This window comes from Muntiacus reevesi, chromosome 1, assembly GCF_963930625.1.
Source record: "Muntiacus reevesi chromosome 1, mMunRee1.1, whole genome shotgun sequence".
NCBI lineage: Eukaryota > Metazoa > Chordata > Mammalia > Artiodactyla > Cervidae > Muntiacus > Muntiacus reevesi.
Window position 1 is genome coordinate 257873461 of NC_089249.1, and position 24421 is coordinate 257897881.

At 43.3% G+C, this 24421-nt stretch overlaps 1 protein-coding gene across 4 annotated transcripts in view; it reads left to right on the plus strand.

The window, feature by feature from the left end:
- The window catches only part of RASGRF2 (Ras protein specific guanine nucleotide releasing factor 2), a 248364-nt gene that overhangs the window by 190501 nt on the left and 33442 nt on the right, over window positions 1–24421 (plus strand). For all 4 annotated transcript variants that reach the window (XM_065919065.1, XM_065919066.1, XM_065919068.1 and 1 more), the window contains one exon: window positions 7096–7202. In XM_065919065.1, coding sequence (XP_065775137.1) covers window positions 7096–7202 — 107 coding nt within the window. The remainder of the gene's footprint in view (window positions 1–7095; window positions 7203–24421) is intronic.

The window sequence follows — 24421 nt, forward strand, 5'->3', positions numbered from 1 at the left end:
TCATTCTTAACTTCACACACATTGTGATTTGCTTCTTACCACTTTTCTAGATGACCTTTGCTGCCCAAATTAGCCCATGTGACCAGTGCCTACAACTGAAAAAAAACCCATGCATGAACTGGAAAGACAGGAATCTCGTGGTCGCAGTATTTCACACATGTGATGTTAGTAAAATAAAACCTCCTGGCATCTGTAGAGTTTGGTCGGTCTGTCACACTTGACAAGGGAAAGATGTGTAAAACTCCACAAAGAGCTTCTGTTTGGTTTTACAAAAAGTGGCTTAAGAACCCCTCGGGGGTGGATCCATGACTATAGGATGGGTTGGCTTCTACACGGGTATCACCACAAATTGGCTGTGTGGTTCACGTTTCAATTTGGAAATAAATTTTGCTCAAGCAGCCCCCAGCTTGTACAGTGGCTTACAATAAGGAGGAAGTCTGGCAAGTTGCAGAAATGGTTGCTCTGATCAAAGAGCTTTAAAGTCTGTGAAAAATGGGCAGCTTTCATTGCTTGATCAACGGATGGACATCTTTGATCTTAGAAGTACTCTTATCAATTCTGTTTAAACTGCCAATTTAGAAATTCCTGACACCAGATACATGAACCATCTCTTTGAGGGGATATCTCTAGTAAATCCTGAAGGTCAAGTTTTATTAGTGGAGCTACAGCTGACTCATGAACTGAAATTGCCTTAACTGGACTCTTACGTGCTAAGTTGATTCATGTGATCTTGATGTAATTTTTCACATGGGTTCATGCTCCTGATCAGAGCACTTATCTCCGTTCTTTCCTGTTTTCTACCTCTTTAGCTCTTTGTATTGCAGCTGGTTAGGACTTTTCTGATGGCTTAGCGGGTAAAGAATCCGCCTGCAATGCAGGATGATACAGGTTCGATTCCTGGGTTGGGAAGACTCCCTGGAGGAGGAAATGGCTAACCCACTCCAATATTCTTTCCCTAGAAAATTCCATGGGCAGATGAACCTGATGGGCTACCATCCATGAGTTGCAAACTTTCAGATCTCTTTAGACTTTGCTCATTTCTTTATTTAACTGGGTCTAACCCGTGTTTATTTATATTTTTCTATCCATGTTTTGGGCTTCCCTTATAGTTCATACAGGTAAAGAATCCACCTGCAATGCAGGAGACCCAGATTTGATCCCTGGATCAGAAAGATTCCCCTGGAGAAGAGAAAGGCTACTCACTCCTGTATTCTTGCCTGAAGAATTCTATGGACAGAGAAGCCTGGCAGGCTATAGTCCATAGGGTGGGAAAGAGTCAGATATGACTGAGTGACTAACAAATTCATGTTTTAAATTTTAACCTGTCTATTTTTCAGCAATAATTGAAAGAATAATTCTGTTAATTTGAAGACATTTTATGTGGATCCTATAAAACTTAAAAGTATTTTAAATTCTTTTCACATGTTTTTAGTTCACACTTTTATATCTTTAGTCTTTATAAGCATCCTAATTTAGGATATTTGAAATTTTTGGTAGTGGTGGAGGGGTGGAATGAGGTGGGGAGTTCCTGATCCCTGTGTCTATGGACCCTTGTTTATGGTGGATGGCTTATTTGTTTTGTGCTTTGGGATTGTGAGTTTTTCTTAAGGGTCTTTCTTGTTGGTCATCCAGTATAGGCTGAGGGTAAGCTCATGTCTCTCTGGAGAGGTTTTGTGTATGCTTTTGTCAGGGCACCAGAGTCATCACTGGCCATGGCCACCCGGTAATGGTTTATTCTGGGCTTCGAACCTACATGAGGTGGGCCTGTGGTTATCCATTCTCGGCAGGGGGTAGTTCACCCCCACTGAGATCCAGGCCAAGACAGTCAACTTTCTTAACTACCTCCTTGTGCAGGCTGGAGAATTTCTTTTCCTAATCCTCTCTCTAGGGCAGAGGGGGTGGTCTGATGAGAATTCCAGCTTTATGTGGGAATCTCAGTTCTAATTTCTGTCACCCACATTTCCTGAAGGCCCTGGGACTTCTTGAGTCACGTGGATTTACAATCCACATCTCCTGTTACCAAGGCTGGTAACCTACTCTCTTCTCAAAGCAGTAGTTCAGAGGCTTAGTTCTTATTTTCAAGTCTCTCTGTGTTTGACTCTGGAAAATTTCTTATCTTCTTGAGAACTCAGCTATGCATTTAAAAATTTCTAAGATTTTAATAGCAAAAAGTTAAAAAAAATATCTCTTTTGCCAAGAGCACATCACCATCCTCTGACGGTGTCTTCTAGTGGATGGAAGATGCCCGTCCAAATTCAAAGAGGCGTATGGAGAAGGGACCTGTACATTTTAGAAGTGCATGTGCTTTTTGGTCTAACTCATTTGTAGACTTGAGAACTGTTCATTCAGTCTTTCTTTCATCACCCTTACCTTTATAGCACATTCAATAAATACTGAGTTCCTACGGTACAAGCTTGCATTAATTTATTCAGCAAGCATATATTATGTCTAGCATCTGCTACATGCCAGATATGTGCTCACGCTCAGCAAAAACATACCTGATCGTTGTCTTCATGGAGAGCTCAAATACTGATCAGATAATCACATGGATAAAATGTGTAAAATTGCAAATGCAGCCAGTGTCAGGAAATAAATGTGTATGTTGCTGTGAGATGTGCAATGAGGGATTTACCGAGCTCAGGCCAGGAAGGGCTTATTTGGGGATGTGAAGGCAAGAATACACAGAACTGTACAAAAAAGGTCTTCACGGTCCAGATAATCATGATGATGTGATCACTCACCTAGAGCCAGACATCCTGCAATGTGAAGTCAAGTGGGCCTTAGGAAGCATTACTACAAACAAAGCTAGTGGAGGTAATGGAATTCCAGTTGAGCTATTTCAAATCCTAAAAGATGATGCTGTGAAAGTACTGCACTCAATATGCCAGGAAATTGGGACAACTCAGCAGTGGCGTTTTTATTCCAATCCCAAAGAAAGGCAATGCCAAAGAATGCTCAAACTACTGCACAATTGCACTCATCTCACACGCTAGTAAAGTAATGCTCAAAATTCTCCAAGCCAGGCTTCAACAATACGTGAACCGTGAACTTCCAGATGTTCAAGCTGGTTTTAGAAAAGGCAGAGGAACCAGAGACCAAATTGCTAACGTCTGCTGGATCATCAAGAAAGCAAGAGAGTTCCAAAAAAATATCTATTTCTGCTTTATTGACTATGTCAAAGCCTTTGACTGTGTGGTTCACAATAAACTGTGGAAAATTCTTAAAGAGATGGGAATACCAGACCACCTGACCTGCCTCTTGAGAACTCCGTATGCAGGTCACGAAGCAACAGTTAGGACTGGACATGGAACAACAGACTGGTTCCAAATAGGAAAAGGAGTACGTTAAGGCTGTATATTGTCACCGTGCTTATTTAACTTATATGCAGAGTACATCATGAGAAACGCTGGGCTGGAAGAAGCACAAGCTGGAGTCAAGATTGCCCAGCGAAATATCAATAACCTCACATATGCAGACAACACCACCCTTATGGCAGAAAGTGAGGAGGAACTGAAAAGCCTCTTGATGAAAGTGAAGGAGGAGAGCGAAAAAGTTGGCTTAAAGCTCAACATTCAGAAAACTAAGATCATGGCATCTGGTCCCATCACTTCATGGGAAATAGATGGGGAAACAGTAGAAACAGTGTCAAACTTTATTTTGGGGGGCTCCAAAATCACTGCAGATTGTGATTGCAGCCATGAAATTAAAAGATGCTTACTCCTTGGAAGGAAAGTTATGACCAACCTAGAGAGCATATTAAAAAGCAGAGACATTACTTTGCCAACAAAGGTCCATCTAGTCAAGGCTATGGTTTTTCCAGTGGTCATGTATGGGTGTGAGAGTTGGACTGTGAAGAAAGCTGAGTACCGAAGAATTGATGTTTTTGAACTATGGTATTAGAGAAGACTCTTGAGAGTCTCTTGGACTGCAAGAAGATCCAACCTGTCCATCCTAAAGGAAATCAGTCCTGGGTATTCATTGGAAGGACTGATGTTGAAGCTGAAATGCCAGTACTTTGGCTACCTCACGCGAAGAGTTGACTCATTAGAAAAGACCCTAATGCTGGGAGCGATTGGGGGTAGGAGGAGAAGGGGACGACAGAGGATGAGATGGCTGGATGGCATCACCGATTCAATGGGCATGGGTTTGGGTAGGCTCTGGGAGTTGGTGATGGATAGGGAGGCCTGGCGTGCTGCGATTCATGGGGTCACAAAGAGTTGGACACAACTGAGCAACTGAACTGAATTGAACTATTCCTTGGAAGGAAAGTTATGACTAACCTAGACAGCATATTAAAAAGCAGAGACATTACTTTGCCAACAAAGGTCCATCTAGTCAAGGCTATGGTTTTTCCAGTGGTCATGTATGGATGTGAGAGTTGGACTGTGAAGAAAGCCGAGCACTGAAGAATTGATGCTTTTGAACTGTGGTGTTGGAGAAGACTCTTGAGAGTCCCTTGGGCTGCAAGGAGATCCAACCAGTCCATCCTAAAGGAAATCAGTCCTGAATATTCACTGGAAGGAATGATGTTGAAGCTGAAACTCCAGTACTTTGGATACCTGATGTGAAGAACTGACTCATCTGAAGAGACCCTGATGCTGGGAAAGATTGAAGGTGGGAGGAGAAGAGAGCGACAGAGGATGAGGTGGTTGGATGGCATCACCGACTCAATGGACATGAGTTTGAGTAGACTCTGGGAGTTGGTGATGGACAGGGAGGTCTGGCGTGCTGCAGTCCATGGGGTCACAAAGAGTCAGACATGACTGAGTGACTGAACTGAACTGAAATGAAGTGAGAAAGAGTGGCTTTCACTGAGTGAAAAGCGGAGTGAAAATTGTGCCAGATATGGTGCAGCATGTACAGAGACTCTGGGGTGAGGATGAAGGACTGAAAGAAGGGTGGTTAATTGGAAGAGGAAATCGTGAAAAGTATACGGTCTCAGAAAAGGCTAAAAGGGAGCTAAGAGCCGAGCCATGGAAGACGTTGAAGCCTGTGTTAAGAAGTTTTGTGTTTATCCCACAAGTCATTAAGGGCTTTAAACTGGGGTTTGTCACATCTAATTTGCACTTTGGCAGATCTTTCTGACTTCAGAAAAGAGAACAAATTTGAGGAGGCAGAAGTGACAAAGAGGCTAGTTAGGAGGCTATTGTCAGTAGACTAAATAAGAATTGCCAGAACTCAATGCCAGTTTTGGCTTTGTAAATACAAAGACATGGACAGATTTGAGATTTATTTAGCAGGTAAAATTATCAATGAGAAGCAGAGAGATGGGCCAAGAACTATTCCAAAGTTCCAGGCTTGCATAACTGGATGGCTGGTGGTGGTCCTTTACTGAGATGGGGAACACCAGAAGAGAATAAGGTTTGATGGAACGGCCAGGGGGTTTCCTTTTGCATGTATTGAGTTTGAGATTTTTGAAACATCTAAGAGGAAAATATCAAGAGGCAGTTGGATACATGGATCCAGAGACCAGGGAAGAACACTGGGGATGTAATTATGTGAGTAATTTTTTATAGGTGATCATTAGATGAGATTCCCTATGAAGAGATGACAGGGTGTTGTTCAGTTGCCAAGCTGTGTCTGACTCTTCTTGACTCCATGGACTGCAGCATGCCAGGCCTCCCTGTCTCTCACCATCTCCTGGAGCTTGCCCAAGTTCATGTCCATTGAATCGGTTATAGAAATGTGGAAGTTATTGGTGAGTTTAGTGGGGGCTGTTTTGGTGGTAAGATGGGGTAAGAAGCTAGGAGTAGGATGTAGAGTGAGTAGGAGATGAAATGAAATCAGTGAATGTAGACAACTTTTAAGTTTCCCAGTGAAGTTATGTGATATTTGATTTCTTTCTTTTTTTTTTTTTAATAATGGAAGTTATTTACTTATTTTTATGTTTTTGGCCATGGCATGTTGGATCCCGGTTCCATGACCAGGAATCAAACTCATGCCCACTGCAGTGGAAACACAGATTCTTAACCACTGGACCACCAGGGAAGTCCCCTTGAATTCATTTTTAAAGGAAACAAGTCACTTAGTTATGATGGGAGAGCAAAATCTTTTAAAATAGAGAATCAGTAGAAATATTAGTTTCTTGATGGTGAAGAGGTGGCCAAGATAGAAACATAGGCTGGCATGAAGACTCTGCCCCAAGACAGAGTTGTAATACTAACTAACATTTGTTGCACTCTCACTATTTTCCCAAGTGCCACTCTAAATGCTTAACTGACTTAATCTCCAAAAAGTCTCTGCAGTTGATACCCTTATTTCATTCAGGACATGAGGAAGCTAATCACCAGAGAGGAGCTGTAACTGATATCCTAGGAGGACAGGGATTTGAACCCAGACAGTCTGGCCGTGGAGTTCATGTTCTTACATGCTTGCGTGCTAAGTCGCTTCAGTCGTGTTCAGCTCTGTGCAACCCTGTAGACTGTAGCCCGCCAGGCTCCTCTGTCCATGGGATTCTCCAGGCAAGAATACTGGAGTGGGTTGCCATGCCCTCTTCTGAGGGATTTTCCTGACTCAGGGATCGAACCCAAGTCTCCTACGTCTCATGCGTTGGCAGGCGGATTCTTTACCCCTAGCGCCACCTGGGAAGCTCCCTCATGTTCTTAACCACCTTGCTATACTGCTTCTCAATATGTGAGTGCACATATTTATATGAGTGAGTATTTATATCATCTGTGAGCCAAAGTATGAGCTTATCCATCTGCAAATATTGAAAATATCTGTGGTTATATGACTCTGGAGCAAAAGTATAAACTAATGCTGGCTCAGATACTTTGTTAAAACTCCTTCTTGGCTTTTTGTTACACAACAGGATGGGTATAAGTGGACATTTCACTAGACCATTTGTGGCTTTAATCAGTGGCCATTAATAAATATGTGCACATTATTCATTTAATTGTACCTGTAACTATGTCGTGGCCTCTGAGGGTATCACAAGTAAGTAAGCAGAATCCACGACCAGCTGAAGCCACTTACTCCTCTGCCAAGACGTGTCATTTGTGAGTGTCATTAAGCAGTATCCCAAAATAAGTGACCTTTTCCAGGTCCCCGGGGATTGGCTTTAACTACAACATGTGTGTTTCTTTTCCTCCCAAGGATTTAACAACTCCGAGAGAACATGCGACAAAGAGTTTATTATACGTAGAACAGCGACCAATCGAGTACTGAACGTTCTTCGTCACTGGGTCTCAAAGCACGCACAGGTAATTCAGTAGCCTCGATAATTACTTTCAAGGATTTTTTAAAACACCAGCTTTAAAAATTACTAACAATACCTCCTGATGCTATCAAGTTAGAGTTTGAAACCTTGGAAATAGAGCATATTGAAGGGAAGAAACTCGAAGGTGGGCCTACAGGTCAAAGCAAGCAAATGTGTACCGCCACCATCCTGTGGTTCAGTTCTTCCAAGGTCAGGACACAGCAAGTGAGGCAGGACCCCCCGTCCTCTCCTCTCTGAGGAGCAGCACCCACTGTGGGTGCCGGGGCTGTGGCAGGACCACTGTCCTCTGCCACCTGGGAGCTCTGTTCACAGGGCCCTCTCTGTAAATGCAGTTGAGTCAGCTGGGGTGGTACCTCATGGGGGTAAATAGCGGGTGCCCCTGGAAGCAAGCAGCCTTCTGATACCAGACACGGGGGTATTTCCTCGGCCTGATTCAGAAGACACTTTTGCCTTCACACCCTTTGATGTTTTGTTTCTAGTACAGTTGACTCTTAGTTGAGGCATGTGGGATCTAGTTCCCGGACCAGGGATTGAACCCAGGCCCCCTACATTTGGTGTATGAAGTTTTAGCCACTGGACCTCCAGGGAAGTCCCAACTCTTGAACAATGTGGTGGTTAGGAGCACCAGTCCTCTATGCAGTGGAAAACTTGTGTATAGCTTACATCTGGCCCTCCATACCTGTGGTCCTGTGATGTATGTGGTTCCTCCACATCCAAGGATTCAACCAACCTCAGACTGTGCAGTGTGGTTGTACTTACTACTGAAAGTCTGCATACAAGTGGACTCACACAGTTTGAATCTGTGTTTCTCAAGAGTCTGCTGTATTCTGTTTTTAAATTGCATCATGCAGACAGGACACCTGTTTGTGTGTATTCAGTGCAAGTTTATAGACTTTGTATTCATTTCACCATTTCACAAAATAAAGCAAGGGCCCCCTTTGCCTCATTGATTCAGGGCATGAATTGTGCCAGACAGTGTCCCCACTGCCAAATAAGTGGTGGGCCTTCCTGACACAGGCTGGCTAGCACCCTGCAAGGGGAGTTGTAGAGGGAGAAGGGGGCCCTTCATGGCTCAGATCAGAACGCGGGAAACATATAAAGTGTGGGTTAGCTAATGAGTAGAGGAAAAGAAAAATGCAAGGAATTCCCATGTCTCACTTCGTTATATTCTCAGAGGCCGTCACAGGTCTACTGCCTGGCCCTTGGTAATGACCGTTCATCAGAGAGAGTCTCACAAGGGCCGGGCTCCTGAAACCCCTGTGGCAGGACAGTTCACTAATTGGAACAAGTGGGACTTGGACCTCACCACTAGCTGGCCCGTGACAGCTCCTAAATATTAATTAAAATAAAAACAAGTACAGCACGTTAATAAAGGCTGTAAGCACTTCATCTTGTATATCTTAGATAAATAACAATGGATCCTACATGACTCAAATTCAGAGAACCATCCTTAGCTCGTTGGAAATGTCTAGTCTCTCTTTTCCACAATCTCAGTGGGCTGCTTTGAATCCCTTTTGCTTCACTGCAGATAAAACATGATAATGATGTTTCTCTGCCACCTGACTGTCCATCCTGTCATCTTTGATTTTTGACTCAGAGTCTTGGCTTCTGATTCCTGGGTCTGACAGTGGCTTGGAGATGCAGAGTAGTTTTGATAGACAAAGTTGAGAAGATGCTCTGTGGTTCTCTTCCGCAGTAAGAGCTTGGGCCCTGCAAGTTGATGCCAAGACCTGCAGTCACATCACCAGTCACAGCCCAGGTTTCCCTGGTCCCAGCTTCTTCCTCCCCTCCACATCTTCCCTCAAAAACTCTAACCTCACTTCCCTGTTAGCCTCACTTTCCTTTTATCCCTTTTATCAATCCCCAGTGCTCTCTTCCTCTAATGATCTCAAACAGGGGTCCCTCACAATTCACATATAACACTTACAGTAGCTAGAAAAGTACCTCAATTCAAATTAGAGTAAGCTGGGGTTATTTTACTTTTGGTAAAAATAGCTCAAAGATAGGAAGAGATTGGTGTACTGAATCCATCACTTATAATTAAGAGATTTATAGTTAAGTGTTATCATCTGATTTAACAGCTACATTGTACATGCAGGTATACATGTGTGCATACAGGCAATATCAGATTGAATAGCACCAAGCCATTAGCTACTGGAATAGAAAATGGATTGACGTGAAAGCAAGAGTCTCTTAATTCAGATTGTGTCCAAGTGGCCTTTAGTTCTAATCCAGAAGCACCCTAGATAGATAGATGGAGATGATTGGTAAATAGATGTTGTTGTTTAGTCACTAAGTCTTGCCCGACTCCTGTGACCCCATGGACTGTAGCCCACCAGGCTCCTCTGTCCATGAGATTCTCCAGGCAAGAATACTAGAGTGAGTTGCCATTTTCTTTCCCCAGGGGATCTTCCTGACTCAAGGATTGAAGCCACGTCTCCTGCATTGGCAGGCAGATTCTTTACCACTGAGCCAACAGGGAAGCCTAGATAGATAGATAGTCAAACAGATGACTAAATGCAGCAGATGCAAAGTTTCATCTGGTGCAGCTGAATCCTGGGAGGAAGATTTTGTAAGTGGAAAGGAGAGGGTACTAAAATTTACTGGACACCTACTCCACAGGTCAACTTGAACTTACTTTTTTATTTTATTGTTTATATCTTACAGTTGAATCCCAGGCATGAAGTACCAAAAGTCACAGCACTTGTAAGTGGTAGAACCTGGACTTGAACCAAGGAGTGTTGAACTCCAGAGCTCATGTCCTAGTCCCAGAGAGTTGAGTCTGCCAGTTTGAAGTGAACTTGGCTGGAAAGGCAGCCCCAAACCTGAATCCTTAATTAGAAAAGCAAAGGCAGGATAAGAAATGGTGCATGGTTAATTTCCTAGGAAACCCTTTTCCCCTTCCAAGTGTGGGGGAAATGGACTAAAATGAAGCTGTCATCTTGGAAATAAAATCTTCTACATGCAACAAAAAGCACCCTAGGTTTTAGCTTTTGTTTGTACAGTTCAGATACTTTGCAGCCTGTAACTTCAGATGTGCTTATACATGGGAAAGCACTTTGCAATCAGTTTTAGCATCCCAGACCCTCTCTACATCAAAGTGGTACATCTCTACATGTGTGGACAATAAAGTTGCTCAGGCATCCAGTCTTTTCTCCTATCACGATTACTGTATAAAATTTAGACCCTGATGTGCCAAAGGCAGTTCTTACCACTCACTCACTTGTCTTTTCTTACCTTTCCTGCTTGTGTGACTGAACTGTTGTGATGTGTGGTTGGTGTCGGATTGTCCTGGTATAACTTCATCATGTACACAGCCTGTCACCTTCCTCATTCAAGTGAGTTCTCCATCACCATCTATCAGTAAGCACGTGAAGTGCAGGTGTTTCCGTAACGTTTCTGCTTATTGGAAAAGAGCTTTAGGACATTTTTTGCTGGCTTCAGTGTCCAGGTTTCCCTTCCTCCCTTTACTGACTTGCTTTTGGTGGGACTTGAGCCCAGGCCTGTCCATTTCTAAAGCCAGAGTGCTTTTAATTACACCTCATGGCCTGGATCCAAAGCTTAGACTTTAAGTTTTAATTACAAGTTGGTAACAACACTTCAAGCTATAAGACAAGTTGCTATTTGAATATTTTGAGAAAGTAAATACATTCATTTTAATTCTCTTTTCTGAATTTTGAAGAGCATGATAAGAACTTAGCACTGTTTTAGAATGTCATATGGCAATGGATTTTAGACAAAACTCTCTATTTATCCAACTGGAATTACAATTAAAATGTCATTAAATTCAATTTTAATGACATTTTAATTAAAATGTCATTAAAATTAAAGTATATTCTTTCCCCAAATTCATTCTATTTCCTATGTGATCACTGCACAGACCAGAGCTTTTAAAGCATTCAGTCATGACCACTTAATGGAGAGTGGAATCAATTAATGGGTTGTTATCAAGAGCAGGTCAAGACATGCTCTTGGTAATGGGTTGGTAAACAGTTCCAATAGACAGACTTGGTTTCAGCTCACAGTCCTGGAGGCCACACTGAGTGCCCACCACCTCCTGTCACCACTGCAGGACCACCTGAGCCAGCTGAGTTAGCGTAGGTGGGAGCATGACCCCCGACTTAATAGGCCCCAGGCAAGGTGACCCACCATGGTGCTTGAAGAAGGATTAACAGTCCAGCTCCAAGCCTTTATCCAGGTTTATTTAAAGGTATTTACTCTCATAGCGGTAATGGGGCTTGAGACTGCCGGTCAGAAAACTTGAGCTCTAATCTGACTCTGTCATTTAACCCACATATATATATTTTTTTTATTAATTAATTAATTTGGCTACATCAGGTTTTAGTTGCAGCACTCATGATCTTCGTTGCTTCACGTGGTATCTTCCGTTGTGACGAGCAGGCTCTCTCTAGTTGTGGCCCACGGGCTTATTTGCTCCGTGTCATGTGGGACGTTAGGTCCCCCAACTAGGGATTGAACCCATGTTCCCTGCATTGTAAGGCAAATTCTTAATCATGAAAGTGAAGTGGGGAGTCCCGCCAGGGAAGTCCCACCGTCATCTTTGTTGTCTCTGGTTTTCACATCGCAAATGAAGGCCTTGGACAAGAGGATGTTTTTCTTATTTGATTGATTCAGTACCAGTTGAACCCATTTAAGGAAGAATGCAGCGTTATTGTGACAACTTGACTGTTTTGAAGTAGTAGCTTTACAAGAAAATTAGTAAGGAGTTGAACTCATTTCAAAAAGCAGCACAGGATGCTCACAATTGCATTTTTCCTCACACGGTAGACTAACTAGGGGACACCATTGCAATTTGTAGAAGACAACCACAGTGAAACAGCAAGATGCAAATTTGTCTACAAATAATCTAAAACATCAAGTCTCCTATAAAGTATTAGATATCATGCATTTATTTCTCAGTTCTCATCAGTTAACTCATGGTGGCAGATACTATCCTGAACTTATTTCAGGAGAAATAAAGAGCTGCAGAATTATGGGTGTGGGTCTCCAGAGAAATAGAAACTTCCTCGGATGTCACCTTCAGCTCTCCCCATCCCCCAAATGTAGTGCTGGGGTGCCACTTCCTCTCCTGGAAACTTCTAGCCTTTTCTTTAGTATTTGGTAAGGCTAAAATGTTTCATTTTTTCCTAATTTAAAAATTTCTCACCTGTGAATGTACTCCCCCCTAATTTCTCCTCATCTTGTCATGCTTTTTCACTCATTTTTCTCCTTCCATGTTGAAAGTGAAGCCACAAGCGAGCTGAGTTTCTCACACATGCACTTGTCTATGGATCAGCAGCCCAGAGTTGGTGGGGGGTAGGGGGTGCTGTGTTCTTCCAGCTCTGCCATTGTATCTTCTCTGGGGCCCTGAACTGGTTACTCAGACTCCTGAGGGCTAATTTCCTCTTCTAAAAAAGAGAACAACCATCCATGTTTTCCCTTACCTAAGACTGTGGTGAGAATTAGAGGTGATGTTGAATTAAGAAACATGGAGTACATAAGGTACAACATAGGTACAACCCCTTCCAGCTGAGGACAGGAGAGACGTACATTTCCTCTCCCTCCAACCAGCCAGGAAGGTCCCTCCATACGGGGCGCCCTGCCTCATTCATCTTTGTATCTCCTTTCACTGGCTCTGCAATGCTGACTTCATGGTAATTGCCCAGTGATAGCTGTTGAGTTTACACTTTAATGTTGCTGTTGTTCATTCTCTCCAGAAAGTCATTTTCTAGCCTTTAAAGTTTCCCAAGTCAGCCAAGGCAGAAACTACAACCACTAATGGAAATCAAGGCTGTGTGTATAGAAAGTCTGAGAAGAGAAAGTGTTTTCACTGGGCGTCCACACCCTCCTTGGGGGTGTCATGCTGGGCAGCCTTATGTGTCATTGACACAATTTCTGATTACAAGGTGTCTGCAGGTTCCTGGACTGCAGAGCTTTAAAAAAATTTTTTTAATTGAAGTATAGTTGATGTACAGTATTTTATAACTTACAGGTGTACAATAGAGTGATTCACAATTTTTAAGGTTATACTCTATGGTTATCATAAAATATTGGCTATATGCCCCACGTTGTACAATAAATCCTTGTAGCATATTTTATGCGTAATAGTTTGCACCTCTTAACCCCTCACTCCTGTATTGCCCTTACCTCCTTCCCTCCCCCTACTAGTAACTACTAATTTGTTCTCTATATCTGTGAGTCTACTGTGTTGTAGATCCAAGGTTGTATTACTAGTTTGCTGCATTTTTTAGATTCCACATATAAGTGATATCATACAGTATTTGTCTTTCTCTGTCTGACTTATTTCATTTAACATAGTACCCTAATCCATCTTGCTGCAAGTGGCAAAATTTCATTCTTTTTAATGGCTGAGTAGTAGTCCATTGTCCATATCATATATACCACATCTTCTTTATCCATTCGTCTGTTGGTGCGGGTTGTTTCCATGTCTTGGCAGTTGTGAAGAGTGCTGCTCTGAACATTGGGGTGCGTGTGTCTTTTCGAATGAGTGTTTCTGCCTGTGTCCTCTCTGCACAGCTGGGTTGGGGAGGGACTTCGAGGCTGGCTATGAACAACTCAGATCTGTGTTCTAGTATCTATGGAAGGTCTTGTATGTACAATCTACAGCAATTTTTATTTTCCTGAGTTGTCTTATTGATCAACTAATTCTGAAAAAATACTTTATCTTGCTTGTGGGTTATTACAAACCCTGGAATGGCATTGGTAAAAGAGCCTGCAGCGGTGCCACAGGTTGCAACTCATTTCATCAGACTCTGGTCTTGGTCGGAATAACAAGTGCCTGAGAATGAAATGGTCATTTATTTTCTTAATTGTAAGCTAAAGGGAATTAGCCTACATGTTTTAAAAGTGTTAGATCAGACAAAAACAAAATTCCTTCCCAAAAGAGTTTATGGAGAGAACATTGCTACTCCCTTTTCTGTTTTCTCACCTCCTTCATTCATTCACTAATAGGAACTGAGCACCAGAGTGTGCCCGACACTGGGGTAGATGTGAGCATGAGCCTGAGCTGGGTAGTGGCCTTAAGTCTCCGGCAGAGAAGTCTCCAGAAACCTCACAAATGCCACAAAAGGAGGAGCTTGGCACTGTCCCATCCGCCATGTCCGGGGGAACCAGGACCAGGCTCCACCTGGCCCAGTATGTCAGGCTAAAGCTTCTTCCCCTGGAAGGTCAGAAGTGATAGCAAGAAGGCAGAGAGAAAGTAGGGGAGAGAGAAGGGGCCTCCCATGTGGGGTCCCAGGCTTGAGGCCAGCCAGGCAGGGCCAGGAGGGAACTGGTCCAGGGCCATTCTGGACTGAAGTGGAACTTCGATTCATGTGTTGGATTGGACATTTTGACTGAAGAGATTGTTCTTACAACTGAAGCTTCTGGAAACTCTGGTGCCCATCCTAAAAGGTGGGGAGGGATGGCCTGTAGAGCAATGTAATGAGATCACTGAGAAACAGTACTGCTGCCCATTATTTCATTATTGTTTGTGACACAGGAAGGTCACCTTGCAGAGCAAGTTTCACAGAGTTTATCAAGATGACTCACTTACTATGTTTCTAACTCACTTCTGTCCTCCTACATTCATTGTGTGATGGACAAAGCATATTTAGCTGCTGATGAGGAATTCCTTGGCTTAAATGCTTTTTTACATCTTATTGAGATATTACATACTTCGTATGAAGGGCTCTGGACATGGGTATAACTCAATGACTTTTTACCCATGTACACACCTGTGCATCTCTCATCCTGATTAAGAAATGGAATATTTCTGGCATCGGAGAGGCCCCTTCCTGTCAGTGTCCCACTTCCTGGGCATTGCTCAATTTTGTTTTTTTTTCTTAGTTTTAGCATTGTTCTTATTGATTTTGTGTACTTTTTATACATTCAGGATAAAGCCCTTTATTTGCCAATTACATTCATTTACCACAGTTTTGTATAAAATTTTGTATAAAATTTTTATGTAATTTTTTGTTGAAGTATACTTGATTTAGAATATTATGTTAATTTCTGCCATACAGCAAAGTGATTCAGTTATATATGTGTGTGTGTATATGTATATGCATTCCTTTTTATATTATTTTCCACTGTATTAATATGAATAGTTTATCACAGGATATTGAATATAGTTCCTGTGCTGTATGGTAGAACCTTGTTGTTTTGTTATTGTTGTTCCGTTCTATCTGTAATAGTTTGCATCTGCTAACCCCAAACTCCCAATCCATCCCTCTCCCACCTCCCCTCCCCTTGACAACCACAAATCTATTCTTTATGTTTGTGAGTCTGTTTCTGTTTTGTGGACAGGTTCATTTGTGTTATATTTTAGATTCATATACAAATGATACCATATGGTATTTGTCATTCTTTTTCTGACTTAAACTTCACTTAGTAGGATAATCGCTAGTTGCATCTATGTTGCTGAAAATGGCATTATTTCATTTTTTATGGCTGAGTAGTGCTTCATTGTAACTCAACATTAAAAAAACTAAGATCATGGCATCTGGTCCCATCACTTCATGGCAAATAGAAGGGGGAAAAGTGGAAGCAGTGACAGATTTTATTTTCTTGAGCTCCACAATCACTGTGCATGGTTACTGCAGCCACAAAATTAAAATATGCTTGCTCCTTGGAAGGAAAAGCTATGACAAACCTAGACTGCATATTAAAAAGCAAAGACATCACTTTGCCGACAAAGGTCCTTATAGTCAAAGCTATGGTTTTTCCAGTAGCATATACAGATGTGAGAGTTGGACCATTAAGAAACCTGGGTGCTGAAGAATTGATGCTTTCTAATTTTTGTGCTGGAGAAAAGTCTTGAGAGTCCCTTGGACAGCAGGGAGATTAAACCAGTTAGTCCTAAAGGAAATCAACCCTGAATATTCATTGCAAGGGCTGATGCTGAAGCTGAAGCTCCAATACTTTGGCCACCTTATGCCAAGAGCCAACTCAGGAAAAGACCCTGATGTGGGAAAGATTGAGGGCAGGAGGAGAAGGGGATGACAGGATGAGATGGTTGGAATGCATTACCAACTCAATGGGCATGAATTTGAACAAACTCTGGGAGATAGTGGAGGACAGAGGAGCCTGGTGTGCTGCAGTCCATGGGGTTGCAAAGAGTCGGACATGACCGAGTGATTGAGCAACAATTTCTGTTAGAGTAACTATTCTAGATGGATGCTCAGAACTTTGTGGATGGCTGCTCTTGGGAGAGCCCTGTGAAGGTGGAATCTGGGCTGAACCCAGGCCTTCAGACAAAATGCCACTACCCTATTTGACCAGTGAAGCCATTCAATCAGCACTGCACAGGGAATTTTCTATAGTGGTAGAAAGCTTCTATGTCGGTGGTGTCCAGAACAGTAGCCTCTGGCCATGTGTGACTAGTGGCTACAGTGTAACAGGCTGCTCAGGAGTTCAGCAGGGAGCAGACCCAGCTCTGATGACCTGTCCTTCCACTGCCCTGCAGGGCCCCAGTTCCTCTGAAGCAGGAACCTGGGGGGGTGGTCCCCGCCAAGGTCCCAGTGAGCCTGCTGAAGAAGGAAATACCCAGACTGGGTTTACTGAAGCAAAAGCAAAATCTTTATGGAACATTGGTATTAGGGTTATAAATCGCACAGGGAAGATGATGGCTTTTTCTCAGTAAGGAAGGACAATGAACATCCTCATGTTTGGGCTTTGAACCTACAACCCAAGGCCAGCGGTGCTGTGGGAACATGCCTGGTTGACTAATTGAGGCAGAAAAGTAGGTGCTGCTGTGACGGCCTGTACTTACTGTGTTCAAAGACCTCAGGGATCAAGGTGTCCTAAAATGAGAGCTCATCAGTTCGTCCCTTCTTTTTCTTATTTTGACAGATGACAGAGGGCCCTTTTAAAACTGGATTTTATGGGCAGATACTGTGTTTACTGGGGCTTCTAGTTCATCTGCCAATACAGGAGATGCAAGAGACATGGGTTCGATCCCTGGGCTGGGATGATCCCCTGGAGAAAGAAGTGGCAACCCACACCAGTATTCTTGCCTGGAAGGTTCCATGGCATAGGGGCATGGCTGGCTACAGTCCATGGGGTAGCAGAGAGTCAGACACAACTGAACATGCATGCACTGTATTTATTAGTTTATTATTTATTTATTGTTGTTGTTTAGTTGCTGAGTCATGTCCAACCCTTTTGTGATTCCCATGGACTGAAGCCCACTAGGCTCCTTTGTTCATGGGATTTCTCAGGCAAGAATACTGGAGAGGGTTGCCATTTCCTTCTCCAGGTGATCTTCCCGACCCAGGGATCAAACCCACCTCTCCTGCATTGCAAGTGGATTCTTTACTGATGAACCACTGGGGAAGCCCCAGAAGGCCCCTTTAAATTTTAAAATTTTTTGGCCTTGCTTAGGAAAACACAAAATCCAGTGTCAACTTAAAGCACTAAGTTCAGATTTATTCTTTGCTCCAAATCTGAAATGGAGGTTGGCCAGGACAAGCATGTTGCAGACTTCTGTTGTGGGTGGAAGAATGAGATGGATAAGAGAGAACCAGCTACTGAACAGGCAGCTCCTGCTGCCTGGACTGATGGCTCTCAGCCTGCGTCCAGCCCTGTCCTGCCCTCGGGTCCACCCCCTCCTTGTCTATACTGCTCCTACCAGTCTGCCTGGGAGACTCTCCCTGTCTATACGGGCACCCAGACTCTGCTCCTGAGTCGTGGATTTTCTTTCCACTCACGAGACAGCCTTCAGAGTAGGGATGCCTGCTCTTGGAGCTTTCTCAGGGGGAAGAGTCCCTTCCCGGATCACAGTATTCTCTGCTGCACTTGGGTGCTTCCTGATACTCTCCTAAAGATGCCCAGGACCTTACAACTGTCCCTCCCTCGCATCCTCACCACAGCTGAATGAGAGTTCCCAGTGTCTGCTTCCTGGGGAGATGTGTCCCTGACACTGAACTGGGAGGAGGAGCTCTGGGATTCCAGGGGAGTGATCTCTGCGCCAGCCTGAGGTTTGAGATGGTCTTAGTTGCAGAGTGGGACACTCGGTCTTTCATGGGCAACTTGAAAACCTAACCTCCCCGCCCCTGCCGCCCCCAGAAGTCAGGCTGCTCTCTGAGGATGCATTCCGAGTGACAGGCTCCCAGAGTGTTCAAAAGGTTCTTTAACAATACTGTATTAATGTCAGGTTCTGTTCTAAGCGGTTTTCAAACACTCAGGCATTCACTCCTCACTCCAGCCTTTTGCGTCTGTTTCACAGATGGTGAAATTGAAGCCTGGGGACGAAATATTAATAATTTCCCTGAGATGTCGCAGGTGGCCAGTGGCAGGACCAGGTTTCACACCTGGGCTGCTGGCTGCCCAGCTCAGGTTCTCAGCCGCCCATCTCAGGCCCCTGCATCTTGCCAGCTAACACTCAGGACGCAGAGCACTCCAGACGGATAGGAGACAGCCACTTCTGACCCCAGACAGTGAGCATATCATAAGTTAGCACTGACGACACTTCCTTTCTCTGTTTCTTAGTCTTCTCTGGGACTTTGGCCCTAGATTCTGCGTCACTTAGACAACGGATCTGTGCTTGCTAAAGGTTGGGCAGAGTCCTGCCCCCTTCCAGCAGCCACTGCAGTGCCTCCTGCATTCAGACAGTGATTAGCCGGCTCCCATGCCAGTTTCCCCTGGGCACTGCCAGGATGGGAGTGGGGGTGCTGTCCACGGTCACAGGCCAGAAAAACCACTGCTGTTTTCAAGGCCTCAGGACCCCAGACATCCCACCACTATCCCAGGTGGATTCGGATGTGGCCTCATTGCCCAGGTAGTGCAGGAAGGCTTCTAGGCCTTCCCCTGCCTCTGGGTTCTGATGGGGATGCCGGGAACAAGAAGAGAGAATTCAGTCACATTGTGAGATGCTGGAAGCTATGAAATGTTTTAAAATATTTATTTATGTTGGCTGCACTGGGTCTTAGTTGCGGCAGTCAGGCTCAGTAATTGCAGGCTTGGCAAGCCTGCACGTGTGCTGCGGCCTGTGGGATCTTAATGTCCCAATGAGGGATCGAACCCACGTCCCCTGCATTGAAAGGTGGATTCTGAAACACTCGACCACAAGGGAAGTCCCTGAAATATTTATTCTTAATGGTAAATTAGTGTGTATTACCTCAGCCTTGCAAATGCTTTTATAGAAACCACCAAATAGAAAGATAATCCACGGACATGGTTTTTATGTTAGTCTCATCCTTATTAATTGGTCCCGATTTGCTTCTAGCTGTCCACACTACCACTGTTGGCCTCTAAATGTCTAAGCTGAGAAATCTCAAACGTCCACCAGGTGCAAACCAGTGTTTGTTCACAACCCAGACTTGGCCATTTGTTGCTGTTGTTTAGTTGCTCAATCCTGTCTGAATCTTGCGACCCCACGGACTGTAGCCCGTCGGGCTCCTCTGTCCATGGGATTTTTCAGGAAAGAATACTGGAATGGATTGCCATTTCCTTCTCCAGAGGATCTTCCTGACCCAGGGATCGAACCCACATCTCCTGCATTGGCAGGCAGATTCTCTACCGCTGAGCCACCGAGGAAGCCCAAGACTTCCCATAAAGGCAGCCAAATAGAGAATGCTGTATCTAATTTAAATAGGACAGCAATGTCCTTTTCGCTCCTTCTGATTTCCTGAACATGTAGGCTGGTACTTATTTTCATCAGTGGGTGTTTGATCCTGCTGAATTTTGTTGTGGTGGTTATTGACATTGTCCTCTCCTTCCCTCAGAATAGCCTGCCTTGGGCATTGCATTTCGCTTTAGTTTCTGGGTCAGAAAAGACTCACATAAGGAACAAAATCCAGAAACCTGAATTCTAGTCTGGATTCCAGTGTGCATTTGCTGTAAATTTGTAAAGTTGACCAAATGATCTGTATGGGGTTCTTCTACAGAAAGGAATGTTTTGTCAGACTGCTCTAGAAAATATACAAGAAAGTACTAGCTGATAAATATGGGTTCTCTCTTCTTTTCTTTTAAGCTTGAGGATAGATCTTAACTCTTTCTGTGGTCCAGGCAAACAAAATTCTTGTTCCTTGAGCTGCTTACCAGAGCTTTTTCTTATCTTTTATTTATCCATATTGTTATCCTTTAAACTCTCCTTAAGCTTTCCATGCCTGTCTCTTAAAAAATGCTTGGCAAGACATTTTCATCAGGATTTATTTAAATCAGTGTGAAATAGAATTAAGAGTTTAAGATGTCTTAAATGGAACTTATTTTCAGTTTCCATTAGTTGCCGAGAGAGAAATGTACTTTTCCCTGTAGAACTGGTGGGATTCTTTAACGTTTTGTGGATGGATTACATTGACAGAGAAAATTCAGAGAAGCACAGAAGGGGTTGTATGTACTTTGATAAGTTCTTATCTCTGCTATAAGAGTTTTCTGATTAAAGGTGCTGTTGGGATCCTCATTTCTCCCAGTTTGCATTCCGCATGCTGGTAATCATTCTTGGGCCTTGGGAGTGTTTCTGGAGACCATGGCAGATCAAGTCCTCAGGACCAGTGACCCTCCGTTACTTTCAGTCACCTTAGGACTTGCAGGAGCCCGCTTAACACTGGTGCATCAGATGGTTCATTCAGGTCCAGAATGTTGTCTCACCTGCTGACTTTTGCTTTTGTGTTTCTTTCCTCCCAACTCTGCTCCCCAGCATCACCCACCTATAATCGTCTATCTGCTCGGGTAAAGTTTCTCTCTGGATGGGCACTGAAAGTTCTAATTCTACCAGATTCCTATGACTCTGAGTCTGTCTTCTCTGTGGAGGAACCTACGGGCTTTCTTTGTCAGTATTTTCCCCTCTCATGAATCCGGGAAGGGAGGACAAAGCATAGTTTAGAAATACATTCTAGCATTTTCAAAAGGTTTTTATTCAAGTTAAATTTTTCTGGCATGTGGCCTTCTTTAATTAAGAAAGTTACAAACTCAGGATTAAAACCAGGCTCTTCCAAACTTTTCTTTCTCCCTCTGATCCTTGCCATTATCTTGAAAGAGATAATTCCATATCAGTTAACACCTTTCTAGAAACCAATGGAAAACACAGCATGTGGAAAAATTCTCTTTTTTTCCTGATACATGCTTTTAAACTGGCTGATTCTCTCTTGAAGCTTAGAGATGTAAGCTCAGGAGCTATCTGATTTCAAGGTTGTAGGGCAGTATTTAAAATTCTTCTAAGCACAGCTGTTCAGGTCTAGAGGCTGCATTTTAGCAAGTCATTCACAGGCAGAGTCATTTGTTAGAAAATGATGGGATAAATGATTTTCTGCATAGCTTTTTCCTTCTCTCTGAGTTGGTGTCATTCATTGCCGTTTGCCTCTCCCCAGTTATTTTTGTTCTAACATATCTTCCACATTTCGCATTGTGCCTTCTTCTCGTAGCCTCCCACTTCACATCTGCTAAACTAATTTCCCAAACTGCCAGTTTAAGAAGAATTAGGTAGCTTATTATCACTTGTCTCAAAGTTAAGAATGCTCCCAAGAATGTTTATCCATTCATCCAACAAATATTTGAGGGCCTACCAGGCACATGCATGCTTACCAAATTTGGGGGTTATTATATCTGGAATTTAGTACCTTTTCCTGGCTCATAAACTCCTACATGATGGTCAGGCGTACATTTCTTATATATTCTGTTCCTCTTTGAAGATTCTCAACCTTATGAGTAATTAATAACTAGTAAGTGTTGAACAGGTACTGTAAAGAGTTTAGTGTTACTATGGTATTTTTGTAGGGTTCTCTTCCACACTTGATGCCCTTTCTTTAAAATTTCAACTAGGCTGTCCTTTTTGTAGTGTGAACAAAGAGGTGGTTAAAATATTTTTGCAGTTTGGTGATGAGAAATGCTGGAAAACTCTACCTTTCACTTTTCCAGGGAGAAACCCCAGTTCAGAGTCATGGTTGCCCAGAGGTGGTGAGAAGGCAGGGAGATTAGGGTGGTGGCAGGTGGATAAGACAACCCAGGTACTATGCAGGGTCCCTTATCCAGCACAGTCTCCCCTAGGACCGGGCATCAGTATGAAGGTTCTAAGTAAGGGTTCCCCTCCAAAGAGCTGAAATCCACGGGAGTTGACAGGTTTATTATCTTTAGTTCACTAACGTCCATGGAGTTCACCCTAGACTCCAGGGTGATTTGCATAGATTTGAGAAGATCAGTCAGCATCTTTGGCTCAGTTTCCCATTTGACAAAAAGGCCTGGATCTAACCTAAATCTACATCACAATTTCAGGTAAAAAATTTCATCTTCTGTAGTCAAAGACAACAGGAAACAATAGCTTTGTATTGAAAATCATGAAGTCAAACTTTAGGCTCTTATTTTTGAGCCTAGCACATCCAGGGACCTTCTTTATGAGCCCTTCAATCCATTAAAATTATTTATGTGATTTTAGGCCACTCTGCAGTATTTCTACTTTCTTTTTAAAAATTCTGGCCACTGTTAGAATACACTGTACTGATTACAATGAGAAAATTATTTTCATAATTCTCTCTACCCCAAAACTGTGCTTATTGAATCAGACTTTCCTAGTGTCCTAGAGTTCCCTTGGCCATATGTGGTATATTATAATTATTACTCTGTTCTGTAGGAATGAATATCGTTTCCAAGATGCCTAAACTATCAATGGGGGTTAGTTTTAAAGTGCCAGAGAAACTGATTTTTCTGTTGTATGATCTAGTCTTACTCATACAAACCTAAAACTCAAAATCCATGTCTCAAATCATTGTTAGTGTGGATGGAAGGCTGTTCAGGATCAGCATAGTAATGCTGTTGAGATGTGTCTTTCAGGCCAAGACACCTTCACTGGTAACTGCTTCTCTTGAAGAGTATAGCAGTTAAAAACTCAGGTGTTAGCCAGCATTACCTGGGTTTGAGTCCTGGGTCTGCCACTTGCTACCTGTGTGACTTGGGACAAGATTCTTGGTACTTTGACTCGCTTGTATGTGACATGGGAATGATAATGATTGTAACTTGTTGCTGTTGAGGGTTGAAGTAGATAATAGAGTGATTAAAATATCATCTAGCCTGTGACAAACTCTTAAGTCTTAGTTGTGATAATTACCTCAGGAGCTGTTCAGTAACCTAGAGAAAGTATTGGCTCTCCCAGTCATTTTTGGTGTCTTTGAGTTGAGTCTGTAAGGTCTTGGTAAAATGTCCATAAGTCCTAATAGCTTACCAGGAGGATTCTAGCATCATCTGTTGGTAACTTTTTGTTCCTAAGCATGTATTGTGCGTCACACTCCACTCTTTGACACTCTGCTTGAGCTGTCACCTCTTTACAGGGGGCTCCCAGACCCACATTTCCAGATGCTGCCCCTCTTCTGAGACTCAGCGGGCACCTGCTTTTGGATGCCCCTTCTTAAGCCCCTCTCCCTGGGTTTCATTGGTTAGTATCTGTTCCATGCGCCCACTTCTCTTGGCTATTCTGTGTCTTCCCTGAAGCCCTAGATGTGAAGATGCTCAGTGCCTGTTGAAAGAACAAGAACTGTAGTCTCCTTTTTAGAGACTGAAGTGTTAAAAAGTCTCACATTTTCTGGGCTCTTCGCCTTTGAAAGCAGACCAGTTTGTTTTTTCCAGCCTTCAATCTCCTCAACTCTGCTTCGTGAATTGGAAAACGAAAACTAACCTAAGTATACTGTTGTTGTGATGACTGCGGGTCCTCTTGGGTGCCCTGGCGTTTGCTCATCTTAAAAGCTCCCAGGCTCAGGCCTGGCTCCTTGGACAGCCGCCCGCGGGTCTGGGAAAGGCGCTGCGGACTCCGGAGGAGCCAGGCGACCCAGGAGCGCCACCTTGTGGGCATCGTTAATTGCTGCCTTTGAGAAGGAGCCAGCGTCCCTCCAGCACCCAGTATTCTGGTTTCCCATCTCAGGACCTGGGGAAATGTAGCCAAAAATGAGATTCTAGATAAATTAAAAAATGGTTGTTAGGCAAACTTACTGTGCATTATCTACCTCCTGTTTAAATAACCTACTTCCTGTTTACTGCATGTGCCCTTTAGATGTTTCAGATTTCTTTTTTCAATTTTTTAAAATAATTATTTGGCTGTGTCAGGCCTTAGTTGCAGCATGTGGAATCTAGTTCCCTGACCAGGGATTGAACCCAGGCCTCCTGCATTGGGGGCGCAGTCTTAGCCACTGGACCACCAGGGAAGTCCCCAGATTTCTTTTGATTGAGTAGTAGGTACTGTTTTTAACAGGGAGTTTTGAATGGTCAATTCTGCATTTT